The sequence below is a fragment of the Leishmania mexicana genome, chromosome 2 (genome assembly GCF_000234665.1).
Source record: "Leishmania mexicana MHOM/GT/2001/U1103 complete genome, chromosome 2".
In the NCBI taxonomy this organism is placed as follows: domain Eukaryota; phylum Euglenozoa; class Kinetoplastea; order Trypanosomatida; family Trypanosomatidae; genus Leishmania; species Leishmania mexicana.
In genome coordinates this window covers 67,905-82,127 of record NC_018306.1, presented here as the reverse complement: position 1 = coordinate 82,127, position 14,223 = coordinate 67,905, and the positions used below count along the sequence as shown (strand labels likewise).

The following is a 14,223-nucleotide window of genomic DNA, read 5'->3' as shown; positions in this document are numbered from 1 at the left end:
GGGTGGGGTGGGAGGCGCCAGTGGTGGCGACCAGCATGATTGGGGAGCGTGTGTGAGGCCGCCCAGCGGAGCGGCGGGTGGTCTGTGTGGGTGGCGTTTTCGGGCAGAGGCGGTGCCGCGGCGACGGCGTGGGTGGGGGAGGGGGGAGGGGCGCATGTGCCGTGAGGCGTGTGCCCACCGCTGCCTCGCACCACGGGATTCCGGACCTCTGTGGGAGGGGCCGGGGGGGATGTGGTGCTGCTGCGGTGGTGAGGAGAGCGGCGCGTGGACCTTGTGTTGTGTGGCGGCGCAACGCCCACCAAAGAAAGCCCAGGATGCCGTTGCGTGATGCGGCGCGTGTGTCTGCGCCTGCGACCTCTCTCGCACAATGCTGTCAACTCAAGAAACAAACAACAGAGCCAAACGCGCGGACCTGCAGAGGCGGCGAGACACAGATCTCCGCTCGCATCGATGCCTCTGTGTGTTTGTGTGTCTCGGCTTGCAGCAGGTCCCCCCCCACCCGTGCGACGTGCACGTGGATGAGGACTGCTGCTGCTGTTTTTCCGGGTCTTTGGAGGGTATCCATCTCCTGCACAGCGGCATCCAGGTCTTTCTCCATCTTTTGTCTCTCACTCTGTCTCCGCATGCGCCGGTGCTGCACTTGTCGGGCCAGTTACCCCCCTTTTCCCTTCTTGGGCCTGCGCTCAGTGTCCATCCGTCCCTGACACGCAGGCACGCACCTATACACACCTATACACACACACACACACACACACGCACGCGACCTCTGCCTCTTGCGCTGGCGTCGATGAGAGGACATGGACTCTCACGGGTGACACCGGAATCGCGTGCTGTGTTTCTTCAGTCTCTTGCTGCTGCGGCCCCTCCCTCTCCCTCTCCCGCACAGCCCGTTCTCCCGCTCAGGTAAGGTGCGCACGCCCGGGTGCTGGCCTGCTGCAAACTCTTGCGTTCGGGTGCCGCGGTGCACACCGGCGACGTGCCTGATCGCTGCGCGTCCCCCTGACGTGCGTGCGCGTGCGCTTTGGCTCGCGCGCCGCTTGCGGAGTGGCGCCGGGCTGCCCCGACCCACCGCCCCACCACCGACAGCGCTGGTGGCCTCCCCTGTATACCAAGGCCACGCATCGACGCGTCTGTGCGCACTAGTGTCACCCTGCCATCTCAGCTCCCCCCTCCCCTCCCCCTCTCACCCCCATCATCGCCCCATACAGCGTGGATGAGCGGGAGCGTCTGTACTGTCGGCGGGCCACCGACTTCGTCGATGCGCTATTCCGTGACCTCGTTCTCGTGCGAGGGCTGTGCGCCGGAGCGCCCCGTCAGCTTCAGCAGCTCGAACACCACCCACCACCTGGCGACGTCAGTGTCGACGGAGCCGGAGCATGCGCGTGCACGTCGCTCGCGTGTTTCTCGCCAGCTTTGGCGACTGTGTGGGTGCATGAAGCTGGGCGCGGCACGTTTGTGGCGGCGCCGCACCGGGTTGCGGAAGCGGCCCGTGTGCCTGCTCATGGATATGGCTCTGTACATCAGCTGCTTACTCGTGATGTGGTGGCTGCTGAGATGGCTCAAGCGCTCGCACCCGCTGTCAGAGGCACAGCTGGTGCGCCGTCTGGGACCGATCCCCCATCCGTGGGCCGTGCTGGTGCAGCACGAGGGTGCCGTGACACGCCTGAGCACGAGGACATTGGAGGAGGAGCGGCTTGCGCGGTGCGACAGTGGCCCGACGGTGCGCGTGAGTGCATGCAATGAATCGCTGGTTCTCTCTCCGCACATGCTGCCCTCGTGGACACTGCACGTTGTGGAGAAGGACTGCGCGGACTGCACCGACCGACAGACGCACGACAGCGCTGTGGAGGGCGTAGAGTTGCAGCCGCGGCACGCCGTGTACGCGACGCCGTTTGCACCGCTGGGTCGTGTCGGGCCGATGCTGCTGGCGATGACGAGCGTGACGGACGACGTGAGTGTGCGCACGGAGCTGCCGCAGTGGGAGTGGCTGCGGCACGTGTACGGTGACGGGTTCCCGACCGTGGGCGACGCTGGCGAGGGGGCTGCGCCGCCGCGGACACCGTATCTTGCCGTGATGGGGATCCCATCGACGGATCAGCCGGCGCGTGTTGCCCTGCGTGAGGCACAGCGCAGCACGTGGCTGACGTACCAGGAGGTGGCGCGCACGGAGAACCACTTCGACGCCGCGCTGCTGGCGCTGTACGTGTTCGCCGCGGTGGAGCCAGGGGCGTCCCTGGATACGCCGATGAGTGGACAGGCAACGCCAGCCGAGCCCATGAAGCGGATGGCGGACGCCGACGACTCCACCAAACTCTGCTACAATAGGAGTGCGCTGCTGCCAAGCTTCACAGAGTACGATGCGGCCTCGCAGGCCCTCGCGGCAGGCAGCACGACTGCTGGTCTCGTCGTTGATGACGTCGAACGCCGCCGAGTGGCCCTTCGCCGTAGTTGGCAGCTCGACGATGTTGTGAGCTCTCCCTGTGATCGAGTTATCCGAGTGTCTCAGGCGGAGGAGGGAGCCGCCATGCCCGCACTGTCGTACCTGAGCGGCGCCCTGTCGCTCCCCGTGACGCCCGCGTTCACGTCGCCGGCGGAGTACATCTGCCACGCGTCGTCTGCGCTGTGGCAGGAGGCGCTGACGCACCGCAACGTCGTGTGGATCGACATGATGACGGACCGCCGGCCGACCACGAACAAGAAGCTTGGCGAGGACGGGAAGTGGGGCCTCCCCGTGGAGGTCGGGATGAGTCAGAAGCTGATCCTGTGGCTGGAGTACGCGTACCACGCCTTCAGGGATGTCCCCTTCATCATCAAGGGGGATGACGACGCGTACATGAAGGTGCCGCAGTTCCTGAGCGATGTGCGGTACGTGATGGGTGGCACGCAGGCCCGAGAGGCAGCGCCGCCACGTCGTCGCTGGGTGGACGGTGTGGGTGAAGGGGTGGTAGAGGTGGAAGGGGCGACGATGGCGGCAGCACCGACAGCGGCAGGCACGGACGTGTACGGCAACGTACTGCCCCCGCTGAGAGCACGGTCGCTGGTGGAAGAGGCGGAGTGCGTGTACTGGGGTAGCCTGCGGCATCATCTGAACACGCAGTTCAACGCCGGCATGACGTTCATGATGCATCGTCGCGTGGCACAAGCGCTGCTCGAGCCGAAGGCGAGCAGACGCCGGCTGGACATTGTGCGCCTCGCTGCAGAGGACTTCACCATGAAGCGCAGGCTGACATACCGGCGCATCATGTTCCATCATGAGGACATCCTCATGGGGCTGCAGATCTACGGCGCCCTGCCACGCGTGAAGGAGTTGTGTCCGAATGGGCGGCTGTGGTACGTGAAGGAGTGGTATGCGCGGTTTCACGACATACACGTTGGGCGGACGCACAACGTCACGTGGTCGACGGTCGTGGCGCACCGCTGTCGTCCGTCGGACTCGTATTACCTACACTATTACTTCCGTGAAGAGCACCGCATCGCAGCCGCCGCGGGCAAGTACGCCACAGAGGAAGAGCACGAGGCGGCGGCGGTCGAGATGGCGGCGCAGTGGGTGACCGAAATTCAGAAAGACCCCCTCATGATGGAGTTCAACTGGAGCGGGCTGCCAGACGTACAGTGGGCGCGCAACATCTCCCGGCGGCCACCATTTACGTTGGCCGTCGGCGACGGCGTCGCGGTATACGAGAACCGCTACGAGTACTGGACGCATGAGGCAACGAACATCCATGACGGGTATCGCTCGCTACCGCAGTGGTGAGGCGGCGCCCTCACTTGGAGAGGTTTTGATCGCACACACGCTCAGAAGTGTGGGAGCGCGAGTAAAGCGCGAAACGGGCGGGCGGGGGCACACTGATGTGCCCTCCCTCCCCTGCCCCTCCCCCCGCCGACCAAACAGCTGTGCGACGGGTGCTTGGTCTGCACGGCTGCGCGTTCATGCGAGCCTCGCAGCGTCGCGAGCACAGGAAGGGCGGCTCCGCTGTGCTGGCACTTGGACAGATATTCACCGCGGTCGGCTCACCAGGCGAGGGGGGGCGGAGAGGGGTTCCCCACGGGATCTTCGCCGCTTCCCCCTCCCCCTCCCCCCACACACGACGATATCTCCCGCCGTTGTTGTTGCTGAAGAGAAGCGCCAGTCATCATCGCAGCGGCGGCAGCCGCGGCGGTGTGGGACGCGCGCGTTCCGATGTATCCACCACCTCACTTTTCAAGCTCTTCCGAGTCGTGCAGGGCTTCTTCGTGGTTTTATTGTTCTGTTGGTGTGTCGGTCTGGAGCTCTCGTCATGACGCCGGCCACCGGGCCCCCGTGCGTGTGTGGTGGCGGACTCTTGGTGTGGGCGGGCAGGTGTCTGGGACCGGCGCTGTGCCGGAGAGACGTGCGGGCATGATGTCGCTTGCGCCGGCTCGCTGCGAATCGTGTCGGCGGCTGCAAAGGCGCGCACGGATGCGCCGGCCGTTCGTCTGCCTTGGCTGCGTTGCGGTGGTGTGGAGCGCCCATCGTGGGGCGAGCCTGCGCTGTGGGCGTGTGACGTCGCGGTGGGCTGGGACGACGCCAGACGGCGCTGGTGGACCCGGCTCCGTAATGAATCCTCGATACAGGCCTGCACTCGGCAAGAGAGGCGTTTCACCACCGCGACGGGCCCGCCAAGGCAGTGGATGACTTTCCAGTTTTCACCATGTCCGTGCAGTAGGAGAGGGGAAGCACGGTTCTGGCGTCTCCGTGCTCACGCCACCGGAGCAGACGGACAGATGACTACCCTCCCCCTGTTCCCAAGGACGGCGGTTGACAGAGTGGCGGTCTGGCTTTGCCGCGATGACCCTACGAGGCACACATACACACACACACCATGCTTTGATACACCGCTGAGAGTGACCGCACGGCGTGACACCCAACCCACACGCAGTACCCGTGGAAAAGGTGGAGGGAGGAGGAGGAGGAAGAGGGGGACACCACCCCTGCACGACTGGGACGCCATCACAAATACATGACCTACGCAAGCGCGCCATACACCTCGCCATGGCGCCCCCCCCCCTGCCGCATTGTCGGATCGGGTCACCACCACCACCCACCACCACCACCACCCATGCCCACGCAGCGCTCCGCTCAGTGCTAAGATAAGCTTCCTAACTAGAGTAACAACGCCACGGACATCTCGAAAAAAAAGGCGCGGTGGGGGGGGGATGCCTCGGGTGGCAAACAAGAAAACCGCCCCGATAGGCCGTTCTGGACGCCATCGCTCGTGCGCGAGCGGAGTCGGCTCTCGCGAAGGTGCGCTGCGCGCGTCGCCCGGGGCGTGGCCCTCTCTCTCCCTCTCTCTCCCTCTCCCTCCCTCTCCCTCCCTCCCTTTGATACTGGGGGAGACGTCGGTCAAGCGGCCACAAGGGAGTCTGGCTTGAGGGTCACCGGCCTCCAACACACGCTCATCTCCATTGACCCCTCCGATCACGGGAGGCGCATCTAGGCTATCCATGCCTCCCCCGCCCCGCCCCGCCCCTGCGCACCGCGCACTGCGCACACCAGCCATCAGATAAGGCGAGCGCCACCTTTCCCTGCGAGAGGGAAAGGCCAGCGCTTTGGTGAAGATGCACTAAGCAGACGTCAGCGCGACACCCGGGCATCCATCCTTCGCGTCACACCGCGAGGCCCACCTCTACACCCACCAGACCGTGCGCCATAGGTGAGGTCGATGTGGCGCTCCGTGAAGTCCACCCCCCTCCCCCGAACTCGACGAGGCTCACGTTACGAGTGTCGAAAGGCCCTCCCGATGCCGGTCAGAATGGCGCTGCTGAACGCTTGAGGCCAGAGCGTTGCCATCAGCCGCGTTCCTGCGACATGGAAAACAAAGATCGGTGCTGCTCATGGCGGCCCTCCCCCCTCGCGCAGCCGTATATACTAGATGGCGGTCTCGTGTCCCACCAGCGTCCGTGGCGCTGATCAGCAATGTCTTACCGTCACTCGGACGAATGATCTTGCGAAGGCTGCGCGACCATCTGGAGACGAAGGCCCAACCGCCGCAAGACTGGCCTACGCCCTCACCGATCCACCGCAGCTTCCCTGGGCTCTTGCGCCCTTCACTTAGTAAGGCAGCACCGGCCAGCTACCAAGCTAGAAGCAGCGTTGGGGCACTCTACCATCGCACGCTGGATTCGGCAGACCGCGGCGCCATCATCCTAGCGCTGAGGAAGTTCCGCGTAGTCCCCGTAACCTACTCGCTGGGTCATGGATCTCTCACAAGATCGTCGCGCCTGTGCTCGCTTCCGCTAAAAGGAGAGCGACGATGGCCAGGCGTACACGCGGAGTCGCGAAAGCATCAGCCCGGTGCCGTCTTGGTCAGTGCAGTGGGACCCGCTGAGTTTGGAGCTCAGCACGATAGCCGGACTGTGCACAGCTTTCGGTTCGGATATTCTCGCACTCCTCACGCCCTCCGCAGACATGGATGTCATGCGAGTCACACTACAATCCACCCTCGGGGCAGGGTGGTGCGCCGGACACTGGAACACTTCATAGTGGTGGTGTGCCCCCGCCCCCCTTCCTCCTGCTGCCACAGGCCGACAGCAACGACCCACCTGTCGCGGCACACACGGGCAAGCCATCCACACATGCCTCCCCCCTCCTCTGGCGGCATGGACGGAAGTGGAGGATGCAGCCAGCGGCCCCCCCCCCTCCCCCCCCCCGACAACAACGTCGTCCTGGAGCAGGCCTCAGGATGGAAAATGCAAGCACAGTGCACACGCGCTGCCACGCGTGGCTGGCATGGTGTGCCACATTCACGCAAGGCATCCAGAGATGAGCAGGGCGGGAGAGTGATGGGCGGAGAGAGGCGGCGCAGATGCTGGAAGCACGACGACAACACCCCCAAATTATACCATCGAGTCTTCCAGACTCCGCTGCGGAGAGTCTCCACAGCATATTATGGAATCCCAGGGTCTGAAGCTGCTCGGAGAGAAGCGTGGCACACGGGCAGGATGTGCCGGGTCTCAGCGGGCCCTGGCCTGAGGCTCGTTCGGCATGCAGGCTAGCCTGCTCCTCCTACTAGCTGCAGGACAGCCACCGTCGCTTCCTCCCTCGGGCACCACCTTGAACGCGGCCCGCGTTGGATCAAGTCATGCTGTCTATCCAAGTGCGTGTGACGCTGCAGGTGCCCGAGGGAGTGGACGAGGAAGAGCAAGTCGGTACGATGCATGGACCCGGCTCGACGGTTGGGCGGCATGTCCTAGTCGGGCAGGATGTCGCTGCACCTCACCAGCCGTCAGCGGAGCTGAGGTGGTGTGCGCGTACATACTTTTGGCCTGTTTCGCTTCTGAAGACTACGTGAAAGTCATGACTACGAAAACTAAACTCTCTGAGCCGTCGGCAACGCGACTTCAGCATTCTTCTGACGCCGCACTCGCCCATCTGTTGGGAAGGCGGCGCAGGGATCTGCCCCTCCTCCTCCTCCCCCTCCTCCCCCTCCTCCCCCTGTTGCACCACGCAGCGCAGCTTCCTCGCGCCCTTCTCTCGCCCGCTCTCTCGGGACATGCGTTTTCGGGTTTGTGGCCCGGCGCGATGCGCGTATGCGCCGGCGGCAGCTTCCCCGGCTCTCCTCCCGTTGCCCGTCTTCCTACCCCTTCCTCCGCCCTCCGTCGCCCATGGACCTTCTCCTTCTCCGGCACGCACCGCAGGCGTGTCTCTCACTCACTCTCTCTCCCTTGTCGCCGGTGATTCTTGGCTTGCTTTCCTTCCAGAGTCCTCGCAGACCTGTGCACTCGGTCAGCGTGGGCACACCACATATATACCTGCCGCGGCGAGTGTCGCGGCGAGGTCCGCTGGTATCACACACACACACACACACACACACACACACACGCACACACACACACGCACGCACACACACACACGCACGCGACCTCTGCCTCTTGCGCTGGCGTCGATGAGAGGACATGGACTCTCACGGGTGACACCGGAATCGCGTGCTGTGTTTCTTCAGTCTCTTGCTGCTGCGGCCCCTCCCTCTCCCTCTCCCGCACAGCCCGTTCTCCCGCTCAGGTAAGGTGCGCACGCCCGGGTGCTGGCCTGCTGCAAACTCTTGCGTTCGGGTGCCGCGGTGCACACCGGCGACGTGCCTGATCGCTGCGCGTCCCCCTGACGTGCGTGCGCGTGCGCTTTGGCTCGCGCGCCGCTTGCGGAGTGGCGCCGGGCTGCCCCGACCCACCGCCCCACCACCGACAGCGCTGGTGGCCTCCCCTGTATACCAAGGCCACGCATCGACGCGTCTGTGCGCACTAGTGTCACCCTGCCATCTCAGCTCCCCCCTCCCCTCCCCCTCTCACCCCCATCATCGCCCCATACAGCGTGGATGAGCGGGAGCGTCTGTACTGTCGGCGGGCCACCGACTTCGTCGATGCGCTATTCCGTGACCTCGTTCTCGTGCGAGGGCTGTGCGCCGGAGCGCCCCGTCAGCTTCAGCAGCTCGAACACCACCCACCACCTGGCGACGTCAGTGTCGACGGAGCCGGAGCATGCGCGTGCACGTCGCTCGCGTGTTTCTCGCCAGCTTTGGCGACTGTGTGGGTGCATGAAGCTGGGCGCGGCACGTTTGTGGCGGCGCCGCACCGGGTTGCGGAAGCGGCCCGTGTGCCTGCTCATGGATATGGCTCTGTACATCAGCTGCTTACTCGTGATGTGGTGGCTGCTGAGATGGCTCAAGCGCTTGCACCCGCTGTCAGAGGCACAGCTGGTGCGCCGTCTGGGACCGATCCCCCATCCGTGGGCCGTGCTGGTGCAGCACGAGGGTGCCGTGAGCCGACTCAACATTACTTCGCAGCAGAGCTGCCGCATCGGGTCGATGTTCTGCAGCCCGCTGCGCATCAGCGCGGCCTTTCTTCCCTCGTGGACACTGCACGTTGTGGAGAAGGACTGCGCGGACTGCACCGACCGACAGACGCACGACAGCGCTGTGGAGGGCGTAGAGTTGCAGCCGCGGCACGCCGTGTACGCGACGCCGTTTGCACCGCTGGGTCGTGTCGGGCCGATGCTGCTGGCGATGACGAGCGTGACGGACGACGTGAGTGTGCGCACGGAGCTGCCGCAGTGGGAGTGGCTGCGGCACGTGTACGGTGACGGGTTCCCGACCGTGGGCGACGCTGGCGAGGGGGCTGCGCCGCCGCGGACACCGTATCTTGCCGTGATGGGGATCCCATCGACGGATCAGCCGGCGCGTGTTGCCCTGCGTGAGGCACAGCGCAGCACGTGGCTGACGTACCAGGAGGTGGCGCGCACGGAGAACCACTTCGACGCCGCGCTGCTGGCGCTGTACGTGTTCGCCGCGGTGGAGCCCAAGGTGGTCGCCCGCGATGCACCAGAGAGCTCTCCAGCATCCGCGCGCGACGGCGCGTCAGCCGCGGAGCCGAAGCGAGGGGGCCTGAGTGCGCTGCTGCCGACGACGACGGAGTACAAGGCTGCCACTGAGGCGCTCCTGGCGAGGGCCACGCGGGCCGAGGGCATGGATGACGCGGCCGATGCGAGCGTTGTGCAGCGCCGGATGGAGCTCCGCCGCGACTGGAACATTGCTGCTGTGGAGGACACACCGTGTGCGGAGGTGATCAGCCGCCACGCGACTGTGGGCGCGGAGACGTCTGCGCTGTCGTACCTGAGCGGCGCCCTGTCGCTCCCCGTGACGCCCGCGTTCACGTCGCCGGCGGAGTACATCTGCCACGCGTCGTCTGCGCTGTGGCGGGAGGCGCTGACGCACCGCAACGTCGTGTGGATCGACATGATGACGGACCGCCGGCCGACCACGAACAAGAAGCTTGGCGACACGATCAAGTGGGGCCTCCCCGTGGAGGTCGGGATGAGTCAGAAGCTGATCCTGTGGCTGGAGTACGCGTACCACGCCTTCAGGGATGTCCCCTTCATCATCAAGGGGGATGACGACAGTTACATGAAGGTGCCGCAGTTCCTGAGCGATGTGCGGTACGTGATGGGTGGCACGCAAAAGCGTCTGCCGCCGCCGACTGCCGAGGCGCTGAAGGACAGCGCGTACGCCGTGGACGCGAGCACGACGGAGTGCGCGTACTGGGGCAGCAGGCGTAGCATCGGACGTGTTCCGTTCAACGCCGGTATGACGTTCATGGTGCACCGGCTTCTCGCTCAGGTCGTGTTGGCGCCTCGGTCAGGTGGAGCGCAGGCCGATGTGGTGCTGCTGTCCGTGGCCGACTTCGACGTTGCGTTGTCGGGCCTTTATCGCTCGAAGTGGATGACCACGGAGGACATCCTGTTCGGAGTGCTACTGCGCGCTGGCATGAAGCGAGCGAAGGCGGTCTGCCCGAACCACCGCGTGTGGTTCGTGAAGGAAGGGCGGGCTCGGTTCCACGACATGCACCGCGGCAAGGTGCACGACGTGACGTGGTCGACGGTCGTGGCGCATCGCTGCACCCCCGCTGACTATCATTACCTGCACCACTTCTTCCAGAAGGAGCTTGGTGCGACGTTGGCAGGGTCAAACCAGAGGGGCCGTGCTGAGAAGAATGCTGTGGCGCAGGCGGCGGAGTGGGTGGCGGAGAAGCGGCGTTCCACGGGGCCCGCGGTGGTGGGCTGGGACACCTTGCCAGCGGTGAAGTGGGTGCACACGGTGAAGCGGACGCCTGCATACGACATGGCGGCGGCGGACGGGGTGCCGGTGTATCGCAACAAGTACACAAGAGGGTCGAGCAGGCGGCTTGGCATCGAGCACGAGTTCGTGTCCGTGCCGTAAGTGCAGAGGGGGGATGCTCGAGCCCTCACTATTTTAGATCAAGTACTGTGTATGAATGTGTGCGCGTGTGTGCGTGCGCCGGATCTGTGGGAGGCACGGCGTGCACCACGAGTTGTGGCCTGATCGTGCGTGGGCGGTGGTGGTGCGGATGCGCCTCGCCCCCTGCCCCCCCCTTCCCGGGTCTTTGTGCTCCTGCGTGGGTGTACTGGCGGCTGTGCTCCGTGATGTGCGTGACGCCCTCCGTCATGAGGCGGTGATGCCGGGCCCACAGGAACACGCATGCGGGGCGCATCACCCTTTTCCGGCTCGTTTGGCTGTCCGTCGTGCACGCATCTCGTCGACAAGGGGTGGGTGGGGGTGGCGTGCACGGCTGACGCTGTCTTGGCGCCGCTCTGTGGGGGGGGGGGAGCCATGCAGGTGCTTCTGCGCCACACCGATATATACGGGAGGAGGGTGGGTGGGTGGGCACGACAGCCGGCCGTGGTGGTTTCTGATGGCTGTGGCGCCAGCTGCGATAGACTGTGACACACACGCATGAGAAACGTGCCAAAAAATCGAGGAAAAAACGAAAAACTCGGCCGCCTGTGCTTGTCCGTCTGTGTGTGTGGTGGGGCGTGTGCGCAGCCCCTTCGCGGCTCCTCCGTTGCGGGCTCGGCAGCGTCACCAACGTCGTCGCCGCTGTGGGCGGTGGTGGTGCCGCCGCGCGCTCTGCAGTCGTGCCATGCCGGGGAAAGCGCCAGACGCACGTGTGCGTGCGACCGTCGGCGTCGCCTTCCTCTCTTGCTTTGGGCTCGCCCACTTCCGTCTCTGCTTGTCTCGTTGGCGGACTGCCCCTCCCCCTCTTCCCATCTCTCTTCCCATATCAGCATTCGGCACATCTCGCCGCTGCGCGCATCACCATCATCCATCATCATCCATCACGGAGAGTAACGACGAGCTCTTCATCACCGCTTTGCCAACGCCGCCCACCCACCCCGCGGCCCGTCTTTCCCTTGATCTCTCATTTTCTTTCTCCCACCTCTTCACAGTGACCCCTACGCGCCACAGGAATACGCCGCCAGCGAACACCAGGGCGAGCACCAGCACCTTCCCCCCCACACGCGTTCCCCCTCATTCAGGACCAAGCACCCACAGCGACGGATTCGCCGCGCTGGTTGGTTGGTCGGTCGTGCCGTCTTGCGCCGACCCCCCACCCCCCTCTGTTTCGCGAAGGCTTTCGCGTACGTCGCTGGCGCATCCCCTCCCCCTCCCCCTCCCCCACACACGCACGCGCACACACACACACCAGAGTACGCGACGAGGACGGAGAGGGCGAGAGAGGGACGCGAGATACGGAAACGGAATAACACGAGAAACGGAAACCCCCCGAAGGGGAAAGCAAAAAGGCCGTCAGCCCCGCGCGCACGCACAGCGGCACGGCTCTGCAAGAGCAGCAACACGGTGTCTGTCGTTGTGTCCGTCTGTTGGTGCTCTGCCCATTGCCGCGGACGGTGCACCATCGGTGATAGTGATACCACGAGGCGAGCGAGACGTATCCACATATATATATATATATATATACATGTAGCGAGGTCTCCGCATCATCGCGAAGGGCACCTCTCCACTGCACTCTTTTTCGCTGTTGTGCAGCTTGCCACGCTTGCTTCTCCTCACTCGCGGTTACTGCCTCGTGCTCCCCCTCCCCTTCCCTCCTCCGCCTCTTCTCAGCAGGGTTTGACATCCCCATCCCTCCTGTATAGAGAGACGGGGGAACATACTCCGTTGACTACGTTTCGTATTTCGTAAAGTTTGGTTGTTTTACGTTCTTGTGCTCACAAATTCGTCGGAGGACTTCACCGCGGCACGTCGTGCGTGGCGCCCGCAGGATCATCATCATCATCAAGATTTAGAGTTCTTCTTTTTTTGTTTTTGCTTTCGCTCTCCATTGCAGTGTAGCTTTTGAGTTGTGGTACCCCCACGACCTCCGTGTTTGGTCTTAGTTCCCATTCCCTTCCCCCTACCCTACCCCCCCCTACCCTACACTACCCTCCTCCTCCTCTTGATTTTTTTCGTTGTTCTCTTGATAGTCCGCCACGACCACCGCCATCATCATCACCGTCACCGTCAAAGCCTTTCTTGTCTGTTCCGTTCCGTTTCATTTCGCTGAGGGATTTCTGTCTCTCGTGTGTCTTTGCGCCTCCTCCTCGTCTATCTCTCTCACGAACACCCTCGCTGCGCGAGATTCGGCGGTGTCGTCTGTGTGGAGTGCCGGCCTGCGCGTGCTGCTGCTTCCCTCACCGGCCCGAATCCCTGTTTCCCCTCTGACGTCTTCGGTGTGCCGCCCATCAGCACCATCGCGCTCGCACACACGCACGTAGAAAACAGGCCTCCCCGCGCAGGCATCCGCCACACGCAGAGAGAGAGAGCCCGAGAGACGAAGGACACGTGGCAGCCATAACCCCCTCCCCCCTCCCCCTCTCCCCTTCCCTCGGAAAAAGTAGAGGGCCGGTGGATAGCGTATACGTGTACGTGTGTGTAATACGTGTATGTATAGATATATACCAGTGATAGCCTCCTCACCCCTTCCCCCTCCTGACCCCCCCTCCCCCTTTTCACTTTCCCCTGCACGCGCTCGTGCGTGTCCTCCTAGTGTTTCCTTTTGTGTTGTGGCTGTGCCGTCTTAACAGATTTCGCCGGGCGCATTTTTCTTCTCTGGGGCGGGTGGCGACAACGACGCTCGTGCGTGTATCAGCTTGCTGCATCACGACCTCCTCCTTCGCCGTTGTAGCCACGCATCGACGCCGCTATCTCGATCTATACATTTGCTTCTCTTCGCCGCCGCCTAACCCCCATCGCAGTGGGCAGTGCTGGAGTGGGGAAACAGAGGACAGCAACAAATCGAGAAGCAGTCGAACCCCCCCCCCCTCCCTCCCACCCAAGGCATCGCAGCAAGAGCGGCGCGTGTTGCGTGTTCAGGGAAGCGCAGACCGCGGCGCTCCACCGCCACGCCTCGTGGTGCTCGTCGTGTGTGCGCGCGCGTGTGTGTGTGTGTCTCCGCATATATTTCGTTTATTATTTTCGGGGGTTTGTCGTGTACTCATCAAACGTCGTTTTTTATTTATTTATTTATTTATTTTATTTATTTATTCATTTTTGTCCCGCGGTTCGACGTGAACCGAACGCGGATCCCCCTCACCCGCACACACGCCCCTCCCCCCTCCCCCTTCTCCCTTCTCGTCGCACTTGTTGAGTGGATTGTGCGCTTGAAGTATTTTTTTTCTTCTGTTTTAAGGCTCCGCGCACGTTACCTGTCTTCGCGTTGACGCCGTCGCTCACCCACCCTACCCCACCCACCCTCCCCGTCGTGTCTTTTGTTGTTGTGGGGGGGGCGATTTGCGTGTGCGGTGTTGTGCAGGCGCGGTGATCGCGTTGCGTGGGTCTTGTCGTGTCCGCATCTGTCCGTTGGGCAGGCTCAGTGACTTGCTTTCCGGATCTCTTGCTCCCTCTCACCCGCTGA

General features: G+C 63.8%; 2 protein-coding genes across 2 annotated transcripts; both read left to right on the top strand.

Moving 5' to 3' along the window:
- Positions 1 to 1,432: 1,432 nt before the first annotated feature.
- Positions 1,433 to 3,754, top strand: LMXM_02_0200 (phosphoglycan beta 1,3 galactosyltransferase-like protein; the record flags this gene model as incomplete). Its single annotated transcript, XM_003871572.1, has 1 exon — positions 1,433 to 3,754. The coding sequence occupies one exon, from the start codon at positions 1,433 to 1,435 to the stop codon at positions 3,752 to 3,754; it is 2,322 nt and encodes a 773-aa protein (XP_003871621.1).
- Positions 3,755 to 8,330: 4,576 nt separating this feature from the next.
- LMXM_02_0170 (uncharacterized protein) lies at positions 8,331 to 10,727 on the top strand (the record flags this gene model as incomplete). Its single annotated transcript, XM_003871571.1, has 1 exon — positions 8,331 to 10,727. One exon carries the CDS (start codon positions 8,331 to 8,333, stop codon positions 10,725 to 10,727), a length of 2,397 nt encoding a protein of 798 aa, XP_003871620.1.
- Between the last annotated feature and the right edge of the window lie 3,496 nt (positions 10,728 to 14,223).